Source organism: Podarcis erhardii (assembly GCF_964252035.2).
Source record: "Podarcis erhardii genome assembly, chromosome: 16".
Taxonomy (NCBI): Eukaryota; Metazoa; Chordata; class Lepidosauria; order Squamata; family Lacertidae; genus Podarcis; species Podarcis erhardii.
The window spans coordinates 10915807-10937181 of record NC_138514.1 but is presented as its reverse complement, the minus strand read 5'-3'; the positions used below and the strand labels follow the sequence as shown (position 1 = coordinate 10937181).

General features: G+C 42.0%; 1 protein-coding gene and 1 long non-coding RNA gene across 8 annotated transcripts in view; one reads left to right on the top strand and one right to left on the bottom strand.

The window, feature by feature from the left end:
- Positions 1 to 403: 403 nt before the first annotated feature.
- On the bottom strand, positions 404 to 15618 carry MSANTD2 (Myb/SANT DNA binding domain containing 2). Its single transcript, XM_081843304.1, is given in 6 exon segments — positions 404 to 2191; positions 4616 to 4676; positions 5580 to 5838; positions 6423 to 6433; positions 6436 to 6466; positions 15075 to 15618. Coding segments are annotated over 6 exon segments (1731 nt in total). The 5' UTR covers positions 15591 to 15618; the 3' UTR covers positions 404 to 1338.
- A 109-nt stretch (positions 15619 to 15727) lies between these two features.
- LOC309331284 overlaps positions 15728 to 21375 on the top strand; it is a 66816-nt gene continuing 61168 nt past the window's right edge. For 4 of the 7 annotated variants that reach the window (XR_014151768.1, XR_014151769.1, XR_014151770.1 and 1 more), the window contains exon 1: positions 15728 to 15896. This is a non-coding gene — a long non-coding RNA (uncharacterized lncRNA). The remainder of the gene's footprint in view (positions 15897 to 21375) is intronic. The other 3 variants (XR_014151772.1, XR_014151766.1, XR_014151767.1) reach the window with 3 other exon arrangements.

Here is a 21375-nt window from a genome sequence, read left to right as displayed (position 1 = left end):
TCATGCTCCATGCTGATCCCACTCACTGCTGATACTAGAAAAATGTTGTACGTCTACATGTGCTTTTTAAAAGTGGTATTTTAGAATACCAACCAGTTCTTGCATCTCTCTGTTAGAAGTTACCACAAATTTCCACAGACCCGTAATTCAAGAATAAAGGCCAATTCTGAACCAAGCTCTAGTGCTTTGTAACTTACAAGTTCAGTTTGTATTTAGAAACACAGTGATAGTACCTTGAACCCACAGACATCCTACCAAAGGTATTTACATCCTTACCTTCTGAAAGTACAGGCATTCTTGCTTTATGCCAGGTGTGAGGGATGATGGAGCATAAATAACTGTGAAGATCATTTCTATGTCCAGGGAGACACCACCGAGTAAGAAACACATTTCTGAAAACTCACATGTTTGTTTGTTTTTATTTGGACTGACACATTCATTGTATGCCACAACTTCCACTGATCAATGAGGTTTTTAAAAAAAGAACTTTTAAAAAGCCGGACCTTGCCAGCAGCGTAATGGGGCTTATATAGTCACATTTTGATGAGGCATTAAAAAGGCTTACTCCCCTGGTCCATAACTTTCCCCTCCCCACCTCCCACCCCCTTCTCACAGCTTTGATTGTATTTGATAAAAGCATGGTATGGCAAAATGCATCCCAGCAGTTGAGTTACTTTCACTGCCACATAAAGAGGCGAACTAAATTTGTTTAAAAATGCCAGGGATTACTTTAATGTAAAAAAATAAAATAAAATAAACCAAAACAAAACAAAAAAGTTGATATGGCAACACTACTAGTAAAGTGGGATACATCACAGAAACAGAAGTTTTTGCAGGCAACACTGGTTGGAAATAGTAAAAAACACTTGATGGGTGAAAAAAGTGAAATGCTAAATTATATACAAGAGGAGCAAAGGGTGGCACTGAAAAACAGTCTCAAGTGACTCCAAGTTTAAACTTGCCATTATCTATTGCTTATTTATTACATAACTGTAATAACACTTATAGAGACAAGATGTGTAAAAATGAGACATTGTGGAAAACAGCTTTTTCATATGAAACGCAAAGTGTACGTTTGTCCAACGTGGAATGTACCAACAGTCATTGTATTTACAGGCTCCCTTTCAGAGTCTTCTCTTTACAAAACCAGCCCAAGGCAAGTAAGCAGTATATTTTACTGACTTGGGATACACATTTTGTAAAATCATTCGCAAGTGTCTTTTTTTCTTCAAGTTCATTCAGGAAGGCTTATTTCGCCCAGTCCTGTACTGCAAGATTCCGTAAGACGCCCCAATGCCACAGAAGAGTCAAACCTGCAATCCTTATGAAGGACGAAATTCAGTTGTTAAATTTCAAGGGGTATCCAATGGCTTTTTCCAGACACTCTACCAAAGAGCCAGCAGAAAGGAAGTCCCTCTCTACTTCTACAAATTTGATGTAGATGGACTTGGGAGAAATTCCCGGGTCTACAATACAGTTTTGAGATAAAAAGCCATTGATTCCAACCCACTCTTTGCTGAAGGTTTTGGTGTTTGCTTGAAAATGTAAGAACAAGCACTGTTGAAGAGTTCTGACCTCGGCAATACCAAGGTAACAATATATTATTCGGGTGGATTCCATCTCGACTTTGAGCGACGCTTGTGACAGGGGCATATCTGCTTCCCCCAGTGTCTCATTTTCAGGGTCTTGGCTGACGCCCTCATGATCAGGAGACTGTAGTTTCTCGTGACAATCTTCATAACCAATGGCATACAGACCAGGGCTCTTAGGAATACCCCCAGGTAATAAATACTGCACAATATTTCCACCTGTTGGCTTAGAGTGAGCAATAGGAATCCAGTCAATCTCCATGTGAAGCTCTAGGCACCTGGCTTCGCTAATAGTGATCTCTAGGAATTTGTAGTAAACGTTCTTCCAGTTCATTTTCTGTACCCTGGTCATTATGATCCTGCCCTCTGGTTTCTCCGAGTTGAAATATTCCCGGAGCCGCTTGCCAAGGGGGACTTGGGAACTAATCTCCGCGTAGTGGTAGCGGATATCCTCCTTCCACCGCGTGTTGTAGCCAATGCCAAAAATGGCCAGTTTGTTAGAAAGATGCAGCCTAGAGAAGTCTGTCCAGCTCTGAAATAATTCCCATTTTAACTGGACAGATTCCAAGATCTGTACAATATTCTGCATCATATCACGCTTCCTTAAAAAGAAAGAAAAAAAACAAAGTGTAAGGTTTAAGGCAGGCAATCAAGGGGTTTAGAATAAGGTTACCAGACGTCCCCGTTTTCCAGGGACAGTCCCTGGATTTACAAATCAGTCCCCATACAAAATCCATTGAAGTTGAAAAGTGTCCCTGCATTCATTGGGGAAAAAAATCTGGTAACCTTAGTTTAGAAGAGCACAAGAGGTATAAGTTTTAAACACCAACTTTCATATGCAAGAACATGGGTAGGCAAACTAAGGCCCGGGGGCCGGATCCGACCCAATCGCCTTCTAAATCCGGCCCACGGACGGTCTGGGAATCAGCGTGTTTTTACATGAGTAGAATGTGTCCTTTTATTTAAAATGCATCTCTGGGTTATTTGTGGGGCCTGCCTGGTGTTTTTACATGAGTAGAATGTGTCCTTTTATTTAAAAATGCATCTCTGGGTTATTTGTGGGGCATAGGAATTTGTTCTTTTTTCAAAATATAGTCCGGCCCCCCACAAGGTCTGAGGGACAGTGGACCAGCCCCCTGCTGAAAAGGTTTGCTGACCCCTGTGCAAGAACATCTGACACTGTAAACACATGTAGTAGCTACAGAAATTAAAAATGTTGCCCTGGCTCTTTTTGAATATAATTTCATATAACTAACCTGACCTGCTTGCTCCAAAGGCATTTTCTGGTCAGTAAAGCTTATACTGACCAGAAGCTACGAACATGAGTTTGACCAAAGTGCAGGAGGCAGTGGAAGACAGGAGTGCCTGACGTGCTCTGGTCCATGGGGTCACAAAGAGTCAGAAACGACTAAACGACTAAACAACAGCAAAAGCTTATACACCGTGGAGAACTGTAGTGGTGCCTTAATCACCACAATAATTCTAAATGCACCATTTAAAATGGTCCTAGTGTTATCTAGCATAATTCAAAGAAAGCTCAGAGGCAGGGCATGCAGAAAGTCCCAGGTTTGATCTCTAGATAGCTCAGTTGGTAAAGCATGAGACTCTTCATCTCATGGTCATGGGTTTGAGTCCCACATTGTGATCTAACATCTTTCCAAAAGTTTGTTACAAGTACAATTATCTTGGCTTATTCAGCAGCTTAACCTGTCTTTGCCAAATTATTTCAAAGGTGTACTGAGACCTAACTAGTAGTTACCTTATTTGGTGTGGGGACACAACTGGTGTACTGCCGATTTAAATGGTTCTGCGCTGCCTGATAAACCTACCCATATGAAGACTACTATGTTTGGCAAGCATTCCAGGACGTGAAAACAGGAATTTCCAAGTAGCTGCATTCAACACAGTCAACGCACAATGACACAATCCTACAAACTGCCACTTAGATAATAAAGGAGGTCCGGAGTCACCCTGGAAAAACAGGGTTGCACATGTCATCTTCCTAGGGAACAGGCAGATTTTGGAAGCCAGGACTGTGCACAACACAAAAATATGCTCTTTTCATAATCTCTTTTTAATATTTCCAGAAGATTATTCCTTCCAAGCAAGACTTTGCAGTAGCGTGGGTTACTAGCCTTGTATTAACTGCCCTGGCTGCCAGTTTACTTCCAGGTGCAATTCAAGTGACCTTTAATGGATTGAGACAAGAATACCTAAAGGATCTTCTCTTATTGTACAATCCTTCCTGCCCAATGAAGTTATCTGGATAGTCCTGCTTGTGTGTCGCTCTCCCATTTGAAGGGCTATTGCTGTGACCGCATGAAACCTCTCCCAGTTGTGAGCACTCAGCTTTCAAAAATTCCCTGCCTCAGAAGATACGATTGGCCCAAATGACATTATATTTCTACCCGAATTGATTTTGTGTGTCAGAGAGAGAGGGGTGGGGGTGTGCAACAGAGACAGAGAGAAATCAGGCCTTTAACCTGAATGTTAGTCAATTCTGCTGGTTCCCTCCTCCTGTCAAATTTTATCTGTAGCCTGTTTGCTTTTATTCTAATATAAGGTATAATAGCTTTCTGGATCAGGACAATGGCCCGCCCAGTATCGTGTTCTCACAGTTACCAACCAAATAACTGCTATAACTGCATTTTTAATGTGGGTTAGCTACTTTGAGAGGCTCAAATTTTGAACTGGACAGGATAAGAGTATCATTAGCAAACAAGTAATTTGGTGGATGTCAACTTGACTCTCCATCATCTACCTGAGCTTGAGAAATAAAATGGGGTGGGAGATAAAAATTTAAAGTAAGAACATTACATAGACCAGTGTCTGGATTTCAGTGGACAACATACAAACAGCTGATGGCTGTATGTGTTACAGAGGTTAAAGACTCATTTTATACGAACGAGTTCTGAACAGAGAAAGCTTGAAGAACTTTATAGTTATTGTTTAAAGTTATAGATGCCCTCTTTCTAAAATCAACTACTGTCAGAGATTCCCAGGTAGGACACTCATAAATTACTCACTGGGATTCTTCAGAAGATTCCTGTTTTATCTTCAGTGATTTCTTCATAGCAGGCATTTCATCTGAAAGATTGGGTTACAAATAATTGTTAAAAACAAAAACAAAAACTTGCTACTTTTTTAATTTAAACGTCCTGACATACATTTAAATAGCACTTAAAAGTGCAATAAAAGTTAGATTTATTCAGCATTATGTACAGATTAAAGAATTACACTCTTCTTAAGAATAATAACAAGAATCAAGCCAGAAGGTCACTTTATTGAATATTTACATAACACAATTCTGCCCTGCTTATATATGAAGATTGCATATAACAAACCTTTGCATCTAATTTAGATTTCCTGTGTACCACCAATTCTTATTTCAAGTAACATCAAACAGAAAAAAACATTTCTGTAAAAACACCCACGTGCATCCATAACTATAAGGAAAATAACAATCAGCAAAACATAGGGAAACTTGCAAAATCTAAATGCACTGTTTGAAACTCTCAAATGCTGTAGCTTTTGTTTCTCATGTGTGAGCTATTTTCTAGAAACAGGGGTGGGTGAGTGTTCTTGAGAGCTTGTGGGTGCAGTGGCCAGTAGGGAAGCAAGTGTTAAGCCAGGCTTCCTCAAACTCAGCCCTTCAGATGTTTTTGGCCTACAACTCCCATAATCCCTAGCTAGCAGGACCAGTGGTCAGGGATGATGGGAATTGTAGTCTCAAAACATCTGAGTTTGAGTCTGAGGTCTGAGTCTGAGGGCTGAGTTTGAGGAAGCCTGTGTTAAGCCTACACAGGCAGAGAGAGGGAGACAGAATGAACCAAACTGGCCAAAGAAGTACAGCAGTCCTCCTCTGTGCATTCCATTTTCCTTATTTATAATGAGATGATTTAAACCTCTTCATCAAGATACACAATGACAACAAGCAGCATAAATGGCAGCAGCAGAATTATAGCTATGACGAAGACTAGTATTTCATACCTAACTCTTGGTCTCCTGACTGGTAGCAGTGAAGGTCCTGACTGTGGTTCCCCCATTCGTCCTGCGAATATTCCTCCATAGTGCTGCCGTCTGACTCCAACTCTTGGTATAGGCCACTGCTATTGATAAGCACAGGCTGGCAGGGTTGAGAGTCCCATCCTCCTTGACCAAACACCTGCTCCAGCTGTTCAAAGGTGTAACTGCTTTTCCTTTTCCCAACGCCGTGCTCTTTTACCCGGCTGTAACACCTGCGAAGAGTCTGAAAGACAGAAGGGACCTGGTCAGTGTAAACTAGCTTACCAAGACTTCTAAATAAGCTACACAATGTTATTTAATCTCTAACTTTGGCTGAGCAAAGCTCTGCCATATATATTTTACTATTTTTAACCAAAACAGGATACTACCAAGTAGCTTTAAAGCCAGGTTGAACTCTTGCAGCCATTTAAAGTTTCCAGCATACAGCACTTTCATTTGTATATTTGCCTCAAGAGCACAGCGCATCTGAGTGATCATCGTTTTAAGACATAAGTTTTTACTGGTTCTTGTCTACTACCAAGGGCTTTCCCTTCTTAGCCCCCAAACTTGCTGTATTATGCAGAACTAAATCCCAGTAAGATACCAACAAGCCCATAAGATGTACACCTTTACAAAGGGAGGAGAAAGAATAGCTACTGTTGTGCCCATAGTTTGGAGAAGATTAAGGGAAGGGAGAGAGAAAGAGAAAGAAACAGGAGTCACCAAAAGCAGACAGTTGGATCATCCCTTACTCCAAAAAGAAAACATTTAAGAAGTTAAAAAAAATTGTTGGCCTAAACTCTTTAGCTAGTAAAATATATTACTTACATATTTTGCATCCTTACTAACTCACTCTGTCTCTTGGGAAGCTGCTGAAATTTAAAAGAGGTGAAATCAATAATACTCTGAACTCCCATACTCAAATATCATAACACACAGTACTACGATGGTCAGGTCTAATAATAAAACATTAAACCCAACAGTCTGCCCTAGATTCTGAAGCATCTTATACACCAAGCTTCACTCAGGTTTTGGCCTCTTTCATTCTTACACTTTGGCTGCAAGCAGTATGCATTACACAGCAGCAGCAAGCATAAAGCTTTACAAATACTTCCTTCCGGGTCTTCCTTCCTGATTTCCAACTGCATACAACACCTGTTCTTTGGAAAACCTTAAATCTGTACCTATTAACATAGTCTGATGTAAAGAGCGGGCTATAGGCAGAAAACTGACCACACACCGCATCACAGGGCACCCTGTTTGCAAGAGCAAGTATGCTCCAATGACAGAAATAATAAAATAGGAAGGGCAAAAGCTGTAAGGATTTGAAGAAATTCAGTAACTCAAGCACCATAATACACTCTTGTCTCCCAACCACTTTGGATTTTTATTCTTATAAAGTGTAACTTTGCCAGCTTCTCCTATCGCTCCAGTGACAATGCTGATGCTCATTTCTTAATCATGCAGAGAAGAGTTAATCAGTGGCCTAATGCATATTTGGAATCCCAGGAGCTGAAATCATGTTATTTTGCTGCTTACGGCAGGGCAGCAAATTGCGCTCCCCCTCCCATCTCAAGGGATAGAGTACCCAAGGACACTCAATATAGAAAATCCCACAAGCACCTCCTCCTCCTCCTCGGAAGTAAAAATGCAACTAACAATATATTGCCCTTTGATGACACACAAAATGAGCTGCTTAACACACCATACTGGTCCTAAGAATGGTAAGTTTCATAACGTTACTTCATTTCATACTGCTAACTTTGGAGATGTGAAGACAGGGAGAAAAAGACAGGGAGAACATTTTCTCTTTCTTTTAGAAAGGAAAAAGGCTAAATATATTTGAAGTGTTTCTAGCCTTCTGTAGGGAACATGTTTAGTGACTGTGCACACTTTTCTGATATTTCCCAGCAAGTTTCACAATCCGCTTACAGGTGTGGGGGAATTCTTTCAATACTTAATCCCACTGGGAAGTCAACAGAGCTAAACCCACCAAAATCCCTATACTGTTGCTTAACTGTGTGACAATGAGTTGATTCTCTAGCTAAGCAGCAGAGTATTACAGGAGACACTAATACGAGTTCATTAGAGATAATAAACGCTTTTATTAAATGTCAAGCTAAAACAAACAGTTCATCTAGCACAATTAGCCAAGAAGTCTTAATATGATCTACTGAGGTCTTTTGGGAGTCCTAGCATTCATAAACACTACTTCAAATATTTGGGGCTCAATTTAGCATTTCCAGGTATTTTCTCACTGCTTGTTTCAATACCAACAAAGAATCCTGACTAGCAGCAATCCTACTGAGCATTCAGAACTATTTTAACACAGCCTACCTGCTAAAATCCAGGGAAACAGGTATACTACTGGTGTGCGCACCATGTGAGCACAAAAGCACAAGTCAGAATTAAGTGCCCCCCCAGCTTATTCTACCCTTTCCCACCTCCTACCCTACCCTACCCAACCCAACTAGGTGTTCCACCTTCAAAATCGATTCACCTAGACCAGGGGTCTGCAACCCGCGGCTCCGGAGCCGCATGTGGCTCTTTTACACCTTTGCCGCGGCTCCGGGACAGATACTAGCGAGAGGAGGAGGCGCATTGTGCGCCCCGACACTCCCCACTGTGGCGGGCGCTGTACTGGCTGTGACGTCGCATGAGGGCGGTGCGTGCGTTAGTCACGCACCGTCCCAACGTCACGTTCCCGCCTGCCCGCCCGCCTGCTACATTGTAAGGGGCATGTACGCTGGTCACTGCATTGAAAGGGGGCATGTACGCTGGTCACTGTTTTGAAGGGGAATGAAGAACACACACACACAAAAAGGTAACTTGTTAATTTAACGTTTATTTCTATGAGGAGGAGTAATTCTGAGGGGTCAAACAAAGAAATAATTAAAAAAGTGACAAAAAAGTTATTTTTATAATGACGAGTTTTGTGGCTCTCAGTTTTTTTTTCCTTTGGAAATGGGTCCAAGTGGCTCTTTTTGTCTTAAAGGTTGCAGACCCCTGACCTAGACAAAAGCACAAATAGAAAGTTGCAACTCATTTGAGCAACCATGTTTGATGCCAGTTTGGTTCAGTTCAATTCCTAATAGAATATTCATGTGATCTTTTGCTTCCTCAGAAATAATTACCAGTTCTAGAAAGTGAATCTGCATATGCTCTGCAAGGCAGACCAAAATGAAATCACATGTCCTGAAACACTCTTGCTGTATGCAGACAAGCCCAGAGTACCCAATTTGTGTACCTGAGTAACTACTAGTTCCTTTGAAAATTAATCCCTTTCATTATTCCGGGCAAAAGGAGGAAAGTTATATCCAGAAAGACGAATGATGATAATAAATCAGGTATTAGATAAGGAGATTAACTTAGCAAACCGTTATATAAAGTAACTAAGCAGTGTATTTTCATATTACAGACGTTTCAAAGGCTCATCAAAGAAGTTGCCCAAGATCTAGATTAATGCTGCTCACTCATTACATAGCTGAATAGGTAACAGCGGTTCAATATATACCGTATTTTTTGCTCTATAAGACTCACTTTTTCCCTCCTAAAAAGTAAGGGGAAATGTGTGTGCGTCTTGTAGAGCGAATGCAGGCTGCGCAGCTATCCCAGAAGCCAGAACAGCAAGAGGGATTGCTGCTTTCACTGCGCAGCGATCCCTCTTGCTGTTCTGGCTTCTGAGATTCAGAATATTTTTTCCCTTGTTTTCCTCCTCCAAAAACTAGGTGCGTCTTATAGAGCGAAAAATATGGTACTTCATGATTCCAGTAGATTCTGCTTTATTCAAAAGGAGCAAGATGATCAAATTAACAAATTGAGGACAAACTTGGTTTTCACTTCCAGTGTAGCCCAGGCCAGTAAATTTCTGCTTCAAGTTATGAAGCATGTTGCTTGATTTAAACATATTTTGACTTTGAGAATGAAAGTGATCAAGAGCTTTTAATGAAAAGTTGAACCTTATTATTCATCCAAGCTCATCCATCTTTAGCTCCTTTCAATGGTGTCATGCCATTTTCTATTTTAAAAAAAGAGTTCTTTAGAATTTTAAAGTCCTTCCTTTCCCAAATATTTATACAGTACATGCATGCTAATCAAGTCTCTTTCTTTCTTTCTTTCTTTCTTTCTTTCTTTCTTTTTAAAAAGAAATGTCAGCTCATTAACTGCTGACTTGGTCTGCAGCATCAATTTGTTTCTGTAGAACTTTTTAGCACTTTCTTTATGAAAAGCAGAGGCATAAATGTACCATGTAAAACCATTTCACTGATCTAACTCATTAGCTTTCTATGTCTTTCATTAAATTATGAAGCATTGATCACCAGAAACTTAGAACTTTTCATCTGCATTATAATTATTTCAAATCTGCATACATTAGGAATAGTTTAATAGCCCCATTTGATGCTCTTGTTGAAATTGTTTAGAACAGTTGGGTGCCATCTCAAACAATGGCTGAAGATCTACTCAACAAAGCCTGTAGACAGACACGGATCTGCAGTGCAATCCTATGCATGTCTTCTCAGAAGTAAGTTTCATCAAGTACAATAGTATTTATACTCAGATAAGTGCTTTTGTCCATCGAGTTTTCTTGGCAGGGATACTGTAGTGGCTTGCCGGTTCCTGCTCCAGGTTTGGTCAAAACTCTCCACTATGACCTGTCCGTCTTGGGTGGCCCTGCATGGCATAGCAACAAGGCAGATAGTGACAGCAGTTCACTGCAGATAGTGACAGCAGTCACAAAATTAAAAGATGCCTGCTTCTTGGGAGAAAAGCAATGACAAACCCAGACAGCATCTTAAAAAACAGAGACATCACCTTGCCGACAAAGGTCCGTATAGTTAAAGCTATGGTTTTCCCCGTAGTGATGTATGGAAGTGAGAGCTGGACCATAAAGAAGGCTGATCGCCGAAGAATTGATGCTTTTGAATTATGGTGCTGGAGGAGACTCTTGAGAGTCCCATGGACTGCAAGAAGATCAAACCTATCCATTCTTAAGGAAATCAGCCCTAAGTGCTCCTTGGAAGGACAGATCGTGAAGCTGAGGCTCCAATACTTTGGCCGCCTCATGAGAAGAGAAGACTCCCTGGAAAAGACCCTGATGTTGGGAAAGATGGAGGGCACAAGGAGAAGGGGACGACAGAGGACGAGATGGTTGGACAGTGTTATCGAAGCTACGAACGTGAGTTTGACCAAACTGCGGGAGGCACTGGAAGACAGGAGTGCTTGGTGTGCTCTGGTCCATGGGGTCACAAAGAGTCGGACACGACTAAATGAAAACAACAACAACAAGTGCTTTTAGGACTGCAGCCTTAAAACTCATAATAGACAAGTAAAAGGATGCATAACTGCTCATATATAAGTAGAATCTTCTGAATTTCTCTCCTTTGTTAAAAAACATATAGCTCAGTTGGTAGAGCATGAGACTCTTAATCTCAGGATTATGGGTTCAAGCTCCAAGTTGGGCAAACGTTTCCTGCATTGCAGGGGGTTGAACTAGATGACCTTCATGGTTCCTTCCAACTCTACAATCTTTTGTAAGATTGTATGACCCTTGTGTTAAGCAAGTATAAGCAAGTATACATTCATACATAATGGGCTTTAAATTATATTGACAACTGGGCAAGGTATTTGGAGAGAGAGAGAGAAAAATATTTTATTTTTTTAAGTAGAAGCTGTATAATGCTGTTTAATTACTTTAAGGAAATTTAATTACTTTATCCAATGCTTTCCACAATGTAGATTGCAAGCAAGCTGGCTAAGGCAGCTGGTCACTCAAGTTCTTCAACTATGGTGGATACCAGTGATACAACAAATCAAACATAAGTCCCTTCCCTAGAGAACACAGCTTCCAGCCGGCATTATTGGGCCTGCATCAATGTGGCAACTGGTATCAAAAACATGAAAAGGAACTTTTAATTTCATCTGAATCAAACTAAGCAATCCTGTTTTGGATTAGTCAGTATCGTATCAATATAGCATGCAAGTAAAACAGTATAAAAATATAGTAGGATTAGGCCACCTGCCAAAATATATGTGACCTTCTCCAACCCGCCCTGGATAAAGTTACAAAGGTGCAAAATGAATGCCAGCATCAACAATTGCTCACACGTAATGGTTATACCACAGTCAAGATAATCGATTCAGATTGACAATCTGCCTTAAAGCCATAAAGGCTTGTCGCCACTTCAGGTTACAGAGAAGAGAGACCATATCATTAGATGCTCTTCTAGATACATACCTTTATACTTTCGGGGACAGACTGCCTTTTCCCACACGGGCCTGCCTACCTATTCATGTTTGGAGGCTCTCTTGACAGTCTGAAACCTAAATTGTTTGAGTGGAACAGGAAGAAGGGACTTTTTCTGTTACTGCACCCAGACCTTGGAACTCGCCCCCCTCCCACCAGGGAGGTTTATCTTGCCTCCTTCTAAGTGGCATACAAATATCATAAACAAACATTAGCCTTCCATCACAGTATGAATACCTTCCTCTTCTGGAAAATCTTCAGCTGTTAGAGACTTCCAATCATATTTTCATGTAATTCTTCTGGATGTTTACTCTGTCATTTAATTCCTACGACCGTTTTAATCCTTTATGGTTCTGTCCTACAACTTGCTATAATTGGTCTGAATAAACACTTATTCTGAAAGTACTTCCTCCTTGCAGGGCATAACTGCTTAACCAGCTTTGCACGTTTACCACATGCACTACTTACTGGCTTTAAACAATTTCTGACTCTTGCATGAGAGTAGCCCACTTATAGCAATCTTGTGCTTAAAATAACTCAGCTTCATCTTTATGGTCTTTTGGGTGCTAGGTTAAGACCTTTCTGCTCATCCAAGCTTTTAAATAACTTAGTCTGGGGTTGTTTCTCTACCCCCTTTTAAAAAATGTATTTAACACTGAGGGTACCCAGTATGGAGAGGTCTATTGTCTCTACATAGTTTTTGGATTTGGTGTATATTATATTCTTCGTATTTATTTGTATATTATTCTTGCATTTTTTGTCACTTTTTCACAAAAAGTGACCCAAAGTGACTTACAGAATAATACAAATGTTAATACAAAATTTAAAAAATCAAAGACCAAAAACAAAACCATGAAATATATTTTAAAAAGCAGTTCTAATGGTTTAGTAGGTCCATTTTCACTGTTTTCTATTTATTTACTGTAAGGCATCTAGAAAGATTTCCCCATGGACCACTTGAAAATTGGTTACTGGTTTTTCTGCCTGTTATAGCAATTGTAATGCACTGTGCTAGCTGCTGTATGATTTTTAATTATATTTTCAGACACGCTTGCAACTACTGGCAGTCTGGAATAGTTTGGGAACCCTTGGGAACCCTTGACCTAGACAACTTTGTGTTATGGGGCAACATACAACTGTCATAAAGATTAATACTTGTCTGATAAAGGTGACAGCTCTGTGCCCACAGAACAGTTGCACTGCCTGTACAAAAGGCTGTGGGTTGGTGGGTGGATGATGAAACAGCCCAAATATAGCATCCCAGGATATGTGCTGCTGCTGCTGCTCCTGCTGCTCCTGTATCATTTCCACTATCACACAGGTGGTTTTCACTAACAAAGCTGACAGCACCAGAGGGAAGAAGGCACTGGATTTTATCTAGTCATGCCCTCCCCTTATCTTAGTATTAATACCAACGCATTAAAATTAAAGGAAACTTATCTTCAGCAGCACTGACTCAAAATAAGCAAAATACAAGTTAAGTTAGTTAAAATGGCATCCTCTTCAATATTAGTCAGAGTGAAGAGGAAAATAAGAAAACTTGGGAATATGAGCAAATTTAGTTTGCCATTATACTAATTCCTGCTACCTTTCCCACCTAATAAGAAAAACTATTAACTGAACCAACAAAGTTTCACTCCAGTCTCTAACAAATTTCATTATTCCGAACCATTTATTCTCACACTGAAAAATAAGGAAAACTACATGCTTCTTATGCTGGTTAACTCTGATTTGTCAGATACCACATTCCCAGAAAAGACAACCACTAAACTAGGAATCTATATTACCCAGACTGCAGCCTCCTGTTTTTAGCTCACACCCTTCAACTTTGGCTTTTGTCTTTCTAATACAGTTGAGGGATGGGGGCCCACCCATTTTGCAGCTGGCACAGAGCCACTTCCTTTGTTACCTTAAGGACCCACACTTAGGAGGACTTTACCAAAAAACTTGTCTAGCTATTCTAGCAATTGGATCCTTGTTGAATTCAGGAATTAGAAAGGACTTGGGCACACAGCCTACTTCCCCACACCAACTCACAACAATACTTACTCCATAAGATGCTGCTGTTCAGCTAAATAGTCACTAAACCAAACAGAAACATAAATAATATTCATTTTTAAAACAGCAATATGTACTCGTGTAATCTGGCAGAAAATGGAAGCAGATGATTTGACTTGCATGAGATTTAATTTGCTTGAGACATTTTTGCTTTGCGTTCTACTGGCATTCCACCTGAATTTGTCCACTTGCTTTCCAAAAGCTAACATTCTTCCAACACATTCACTGCTATATCCCTTTTTAATGCTGCATAATAAAAGTAATGTTCAAATACCATGAACAAAACTAAACCAAGTCCTCAAACAAACCTGTCATTTAGAAAACATTCACTATACTTGAATAGATAAAGCTACCACTGAATACTGCTCTTCACCATTATGGCACACAACCAATATAAATTTGGGGCTGGTCTGCTAAACTGTACAGAAAACACAGGAATCCAAATTGAACCAGTTCCTAATATTTTTCAAGCTGTGGAATCTTATCTTCCGGAAGAACAACTCTCAGCCTTGCTTCTCATATCTAGAGCTCTGCTCCCTGTGATTCATTGGAGCCCTGCTGCCTGTGGCAGAAAACTCTGAAAGTTTCTGTGTGGGAACTCTTTCCTAAAGGGAGCATCCTGCTCTTGAAGGAAAAGAAGATGATAAAATAATAGTCTGTGGCCTTGCCAACCCTACAAAATCTTTAGGAATCAGACCAAAAAAAATCTTCATTCAACTGCTTGCATTGCTGGATAGGATGGTGCTGCCTTGTTTTCTCCTTTTAATGAAGAGTTGATTACATGTGATTTCTTGACCACAATTAAGTCCAAGAAAGCAATAAATGGACTGTCCCCAGCCCCGCACTAAAGCTATTTTAGTTGGTCGCAACGGACCAGAGAATGACAAAACCAAAACGGGCACTAGGGGATGAGTTTTGTTGGCTGTCAAAAGCTCCCTGGAGAATCAACCGAAGGCTTACAAAGCAAGCCCGAAGGAAGGGCACATTCTTTCCTCGGCCAAGACTTAAGTGCGCTGGGATTTCCAAGGAAGAAGCGGCCCGCCAGCCAACCAACTACCCACATGGAGAAGTCCCCAAGCTATGAGCCACCCTTTTCAGGGAACGCCCAGGTACCTCCTCCGCCTCCTCCTCCTCCTCTCTCGAGCATCACTTGCTGGGCAAGCGGCTGCGCTCCGTACCTTGATGCGCTCGCGGCACTGGGACGGTGTCCGCTCGTAGCCCAGCTCGGCCAGGGCCCGGGAGACCCGCTCGTACATGGCGGGCCCGGGGGCCTTGCTGCCGAACACGGTGCCGGCGCCCTCCAACTGCTGGTACCGCGCCTCCACCAGCCGCTCGTTGCCCCACACGGCGATCAGCGCGTTGGTCTCGGCCGGCGTCCACGACACGCCTCGGCAGGCGGCCGCCGTGGCTGTGCCTCCGGGCGAGAAGGAGACGGACGGGGAGGCCCCGCCGCGGCCCCCGCCGCCGCCGCCGCCCCCCGAGCCGGCCCCAGTCCCCGCCGAGGTTGCCGCGGCCACGGAGCCCGGCCCGGCGGGGCCTAGCGGGGAAGCGCCGCTGGGCGTGGAAGGCTCGGAGAGGCTGGGGTTGCCGTCGCTGAGGGCCCCGGGAGAGCCGGGAGACAGCACCTCCATCTTGGGGATCTTCAGCGGCGGCTCGGCGGCTGAGAGCTGTGAGGAGCCACAGGGCGCCGCCATATTGGAGCTGCGGAGCCGAGCGGGCGGAAGTGACGGTCGGAGCCCAGCGGGCGGGGCTTCCGCCAGGCGTGACAGCCAACAGTGGAAAGCGGAAGAATTGGGGGGGGGGGGGGGAGAGAGAGTGGGGAAGCGAGAAGGGAGTCGCGTGGTGTGCGCGTGCGCGTTAGGGAGAGCGTTGCAGCGCGTGCCGCGGCAGGAGCGTTTTAACGGTTGTTTTAACGGTTGTTAAGAGGATGAAGGCGGGAAAAGGCGCGTGAGGCGCCTCAGACGAGCCTCACCTCAGGAGCGGCAGGACCATGTTTCGAAGTAAGCGAATACAATGGTACCTTCAGTGCCGTATAAACTAAACAAGCTATAGCTTAGAGCCCCACTCTCTTTCCCCATCCCCCAAATCACTATTAATATACTTAGTTGTATTTCAGTTCAACAATTACTTTGATAAAATACATATTTTGCTATGTGCAAATGGCTTTAGATCCCTATTAGGTACCTAAATTACCATATAGCATATATTCAACACAAAAAAGCGACAATTTGTTGTTGACAAAGGACAGCTGGATATATAAAGGGCCCTATTACCTTCAGTAGCTTAGGGCCTCGTCAAACCTATATCCGGCCCTGGTAATTTGGTTCTGAAACTTAATCTATTCTGGAAGTCCGTTCCAAAACCCAAAGGGTTCCAAAACCAAGGCACACTTTCCCATAGAAAGTAATGTAAAACAGATTAACCCGTTCCAGACTTTTAAAAACAACCCCTAAAACAGAAATTTAACATGAATTTTGCTATCTAAAGAGACCATTGATCCGTAAAATGAAAGCAATATGCAATGTATTGTACTATAAAATAAGATAGTATTGCAGATGATATTTTTTTTTTAAATAAATCTTACATGCACTGATGATAGTCATTGGTTGTGGGCTTTTATCCATTTCCAGAGTCACACAATCAATCAGTAGCTGAACTGGGTTCCTTGCAGTCACAAAACAAATTAACCAAAAAAGCATCAAAAACCAAAGACACAAAATAAATAGCAAAAACAAAAGAGCCAAACTTAATCCGTTCCGGAAGTCTATTTGACTTCTGAAATGTTTGAAAACCAAGGCGCAGCTTCTGATTGGTGCCCCAGAAACAATAGCTGACAACAGCATCAGATGTTTGGCTTCTGAAAAATGTTCAAAAACTGGAACACTTGTGGGTTTTTGAGAACCAAGGCGTTTGAGAACCAAGGTACCACTGTAACTAGACAGTTACTCGGGGAGTTTTCCTTCCTTCTTTCTTCCCAAAAGGGGAAAAAAAACCTAAATCGTTCTTCTAAGGATTGAAGTTTGTTCAGATTTTTTGGTGAGCAATGGGACAAAGGAAAAACTGCTTTCTAAGCACTGGGCAAGTGGAATAATAATACAGTAATAATAATAATTACTTGTACCTTGCTCATCTAGCCACTCTGGGCAGCTCCCAACAGAGTATTAAAAACACGATCAAACATCAAACATTAAACATCAGATATCTTCGAAAAGTCAGATACAGTCATACCTTGGAAGTTGAACAGAATCCGTTCCAGAAGTCCAAACTTCCAAAACGTTTGAAAACCAATTTCTTACAAGCTCCTATTAATTTTTCTTACCAATGAACAACCCCTCTAAGAAAAAGCCCCTACCAGTTTGTAGGATAATTTGCTTAAAAGTCTCAAATTTAGACAGACCGTGGCAACCTGTCCTTTTTGTCCCATGTAATGGATACATATATATATGTATATGTATATGTATCCATTCCCTTATGAGAATTGGTTGGCAGGGATTTCTGTATACAGTTGTACCTTGGAAGTCAAACGGAATCCGTTCTGGAAGTCTGTTCTGTTGGCTTTTTGCAGTATAGTAGTTCTGTTGGCTTTTTGCAGTATAGTAGCGCTGCAGAGAGCTTGTTGGGGAGACCATGCATAACCAGGAACTCAAAAATAGCTTTAACAAAGGTTTTAATAACAAAAACAAAAACTCCTTTTACACTAAACAACAACAAACATCACCCAACCACCAACCCACCCCCAGGGTAATGGGATAGCTAGGTGCTGCTCCTTATATACTATACCCAATTGCTGACACAGCTTGATTAACACAACTCAGCAGCACCTGCTGTGTTTCACAGCTGTAAGACTGGGTCTCGTTATTTGCCCTGGCCCTTAAAGACATACACAACTTGTGGAATAATAATGAACCTTCACATTTTAAAGTGACCATTCAACATGTTCGACTTCCAAAACGTTTGAAAACCAAAGCTCCTGCAGCCAATCAAAAGCTGCGGAAGCCGTGGCAGATGTTCAGGTTTCAAAAGAACGTTCAGAAACCAGAACAATTGGGAGCCAAAACATCTGAGTTCCAGGGCGTTCAATAACCAAAGTACGACTGTAATTATTTATTTCCTTGACGTCTGATGGGAGGGCGTTCCACAGGGCAGGTGCCACTACAAAGAAGCCCCCTGCATTGTTCCCTGTAACCTCATTTTTCGCAGGGAGGGAACTGCTAGAAGGCCCTTGGAGCTGGACCTCAATGTGGACGAACCCTCCATCACAGTAGCGTACCCTCCAACATTTCTCTGATGAAGATAGGGACCTTCTCTTCTACACCAGGAAGATTCTTTTGCCATTCGATCTCACTACACCCATGTACCTCATTTATACAGACGCACCTGTCACCTTGAGCCAATTATGACCTCTCTGCTTAACCTACCTCACAAGGTTGTTGTAAACATAAAAATGTGTGAGGGGATGGGATTGTGTAAGCTGCGTTGAGTCCCTGTCAGGGGGGAAAGGATATATGTATCCTGGACTATTACTTCATTGGACCACTGTCCCTCCCAACAAGTAATCAAATGCCCTGTAGCTGGTCACACCCCCACCGTCTGTTTAGAGCATATGATTTCCCCCAAGGAATCCTGGGAACTCTACTTTGTCAAGGATGCTGGGAATTGTGGCTCTGGGAGGAATGAACTGCAGTTCCCAGAATTCTTGCGGGAGAGGAAGCCCCTTGTTTTCACATATGGTGTTGATGTGTTGAAAGCCATGATTTGGTTTTGCCGTGCTTGTGGGCAATGCTGCATTGGGATGGTGAATAGTAAGTGAGACAATTTTAGATTTTGGCTGTGGACATGTGGGTAGGAGATTGCACCTGCTTTGTGTCTCTTTCCCAGTATTTTTAGTGTGTGACCCAAACGGGTTTCTGGTTAGACTTTCTCCTCAGTAACCATGAGCTGTAGTCAAGAATGAACCTCCTACTTAAAGAGGAGAAAGGTAAGCCATGAAACCAGGTTCGGACTACATACTAAGCCAAACCTAAGCTAAGAGGGCTAGGGATGATCAAACATGGTGTGATCTCTTCCAGCACATTTATGCAATCATGGGAAGACATAGTTGGCTTACTGTGGTGTGCAAACCAGGCTATTGAAAGTTTGACTGAGTGACATACCGGTAATCTTTTTTTATTTGTTTGTCCTGAAACAAGCTGCTTCAATGCAGTGCATTTGAGGGTGGAGGTACCATTTACAGACGAGCAAAGTACTGTTTCCACACTTACTGCTTTCATTCCCTTATTACATTATTCTATTTACCTTTCATGGAGCTCAGAGGGCTGGATAAGAGCCCTTCACCACTAGCATTGGTAATATCCATGTAACTATCCTTGGGGAGCTTAGGCAAAGAGAGAGTGCACAGGAGTGACTGGACAAGGGCCCAGTGGACTTCATGGCTGAGCAAGATTTGAACTTGGGCCTCCTTGGTGCCAAGTACAGCATTCTAACCTGGGCATTAGAAGCTGATGGGATTTGTGGGCTATCCTTATTCTAACCACAGCACCACACTAGGCCTCTGGGAGTTAGATCCAGATGTAGCCATCTAATTAGAGTAGACCTATTAAGATCAGTGGGACTTAAGTCACCATTTACTTAAGTATCATTGATTTCAGTTGGTTTAAGCATGGCTATGTCTGGATCCAATTTTCTGAGAGCAAATGTGGTGTAGCAGTTAGTATGTGTAAAATGCTAATAATTGATGGGTGACCAGCTTCGATATCATACTGGACCTTGCCTTGGTTTTCAATAAGCAGGTTGCTATAGTTTCTAGAACAACTGTCAATTATATCTACTGTGCATATTGTTTTTCCCTTTTAGAAAAGATAGATGCTTTTAAATTTCAGGGTTTGATGATAGTAATATGAGCTATGAGCTGTCTCAGGAGCTTCAGTTAGTGCAAAATTCTGTAAGTGTCTTCTGTTAAATGCCAAGAGATGGGAGTAAGTGTAGCTTTTGCTCTGTGAAGTATGCTGATTATCATTGTCCTTTGGCGCCCTGAAAAGGTGCTAGTTTTAGCAGTATTAATCCGCACATGGCAAGAAATCCACATATTTTGTTTGCTCCCTTTACCAGTCCTTCTGTTCCCTCCATGCATCAAATCAGACACTGTTTCAGTTACCATTAATAGAAACAAGTGGGAATTGCAACAAAATGTTGCAGTATAGCTTTACTTCCTAATAGGAGTTCTTGTGTGTTCACTGTACAAGCCAGCTAGCTATGCCTCCTTCTAGCATACTAAGTATAGTATGCTTGTAGCAAGCCAATGTCGTCACTCAGCTTTCCATTCCAAATGCCATTCAGTGTTCTATAGCTTTTGGTGAACAATCATTCAGTATGGTGGTTTCCTATATGTGCTATAGTGGAATTTATTGTTTTCTTTCCTCATGACTGGATTCTCACTTCATTACTACCCTGATGCATCTGGATTCGGATTCACCCAGCCAAATTTTGCCTGGCTATATGTTCAGAGGCGGATATTGGGGAGCGCAGTGTGTTCAGTCATACTGGGCATGGAACCTCGGGGGCACCCCAGAGGATGCCGCAACTATTATTAGAATGAGAGCAAGAAGAGGGGTGGGTGGGTGCAGTATTTTGGTGTCGCACAGGGTACTGCTGAAATTTGAGACCTGAAGATCTGCCACTGAAATGGGAACCAGACGAGGCTTGCAGCAAGAATTTATTTGTGTGGTTTTTGAATCTGTTCTGGATTAATGCTGTATTGGACATTGTCGTTTTCCTAATTGTGGTAAGTCTCCGTCAGGAGTTCCATTTTGTAAATATTTTATAGGGCAGCAAGTCTGTTCATGTGTTAGGTATGCTGGCACCAGCGTTTCTTCACATACATGGCAATATCATTTCTATACTTTCTGCTTCATTATTGTAGTTAAAATTTACTCTCTTAATCCCATTGAGGCCAAGTAAAGTATTAATACTATGCCCGGTGTCAGAACTAGGCAATTCAGAGCCCTAGGCCTAATGAGTAGTAGATACCAGAGGGAGAGAAGAGAGGGGAGATAGGAGAATAGCGGAAACAGATGGAGTGATTGGGGAGGGGAGTCCTCTGCAAGGGAACAGTTTAGACCTCTAGCCAAGAGCAAGCTCAGAATCTCCCAGCCTATTTTTAAATAGTGTTTCTTCTAACACATAAATTCCACATCATTCCTTGGTAGAAGGGAGTTGGTATTTTCAGATAGTTTGTTAGCCTTTCTGCTTTTGATCTTTAAAACTGTATATTATTTGTAAATGAAGCACCCCCAGTAGCATGTCTTTGTAGGAAGCTCCTAAATTGTAGCATCATCATGGAACATGTGTTCCAAACAGTTTCCCAATCTTGGTGAATATAGCTTGATTGTAAAATGCTATCCTTCATCAGAGCACTAGAGGGAACCATTACTCCCTATAAAACTGCCAGGTTTATGACTTGTCTAGTGACACTGGACTGTC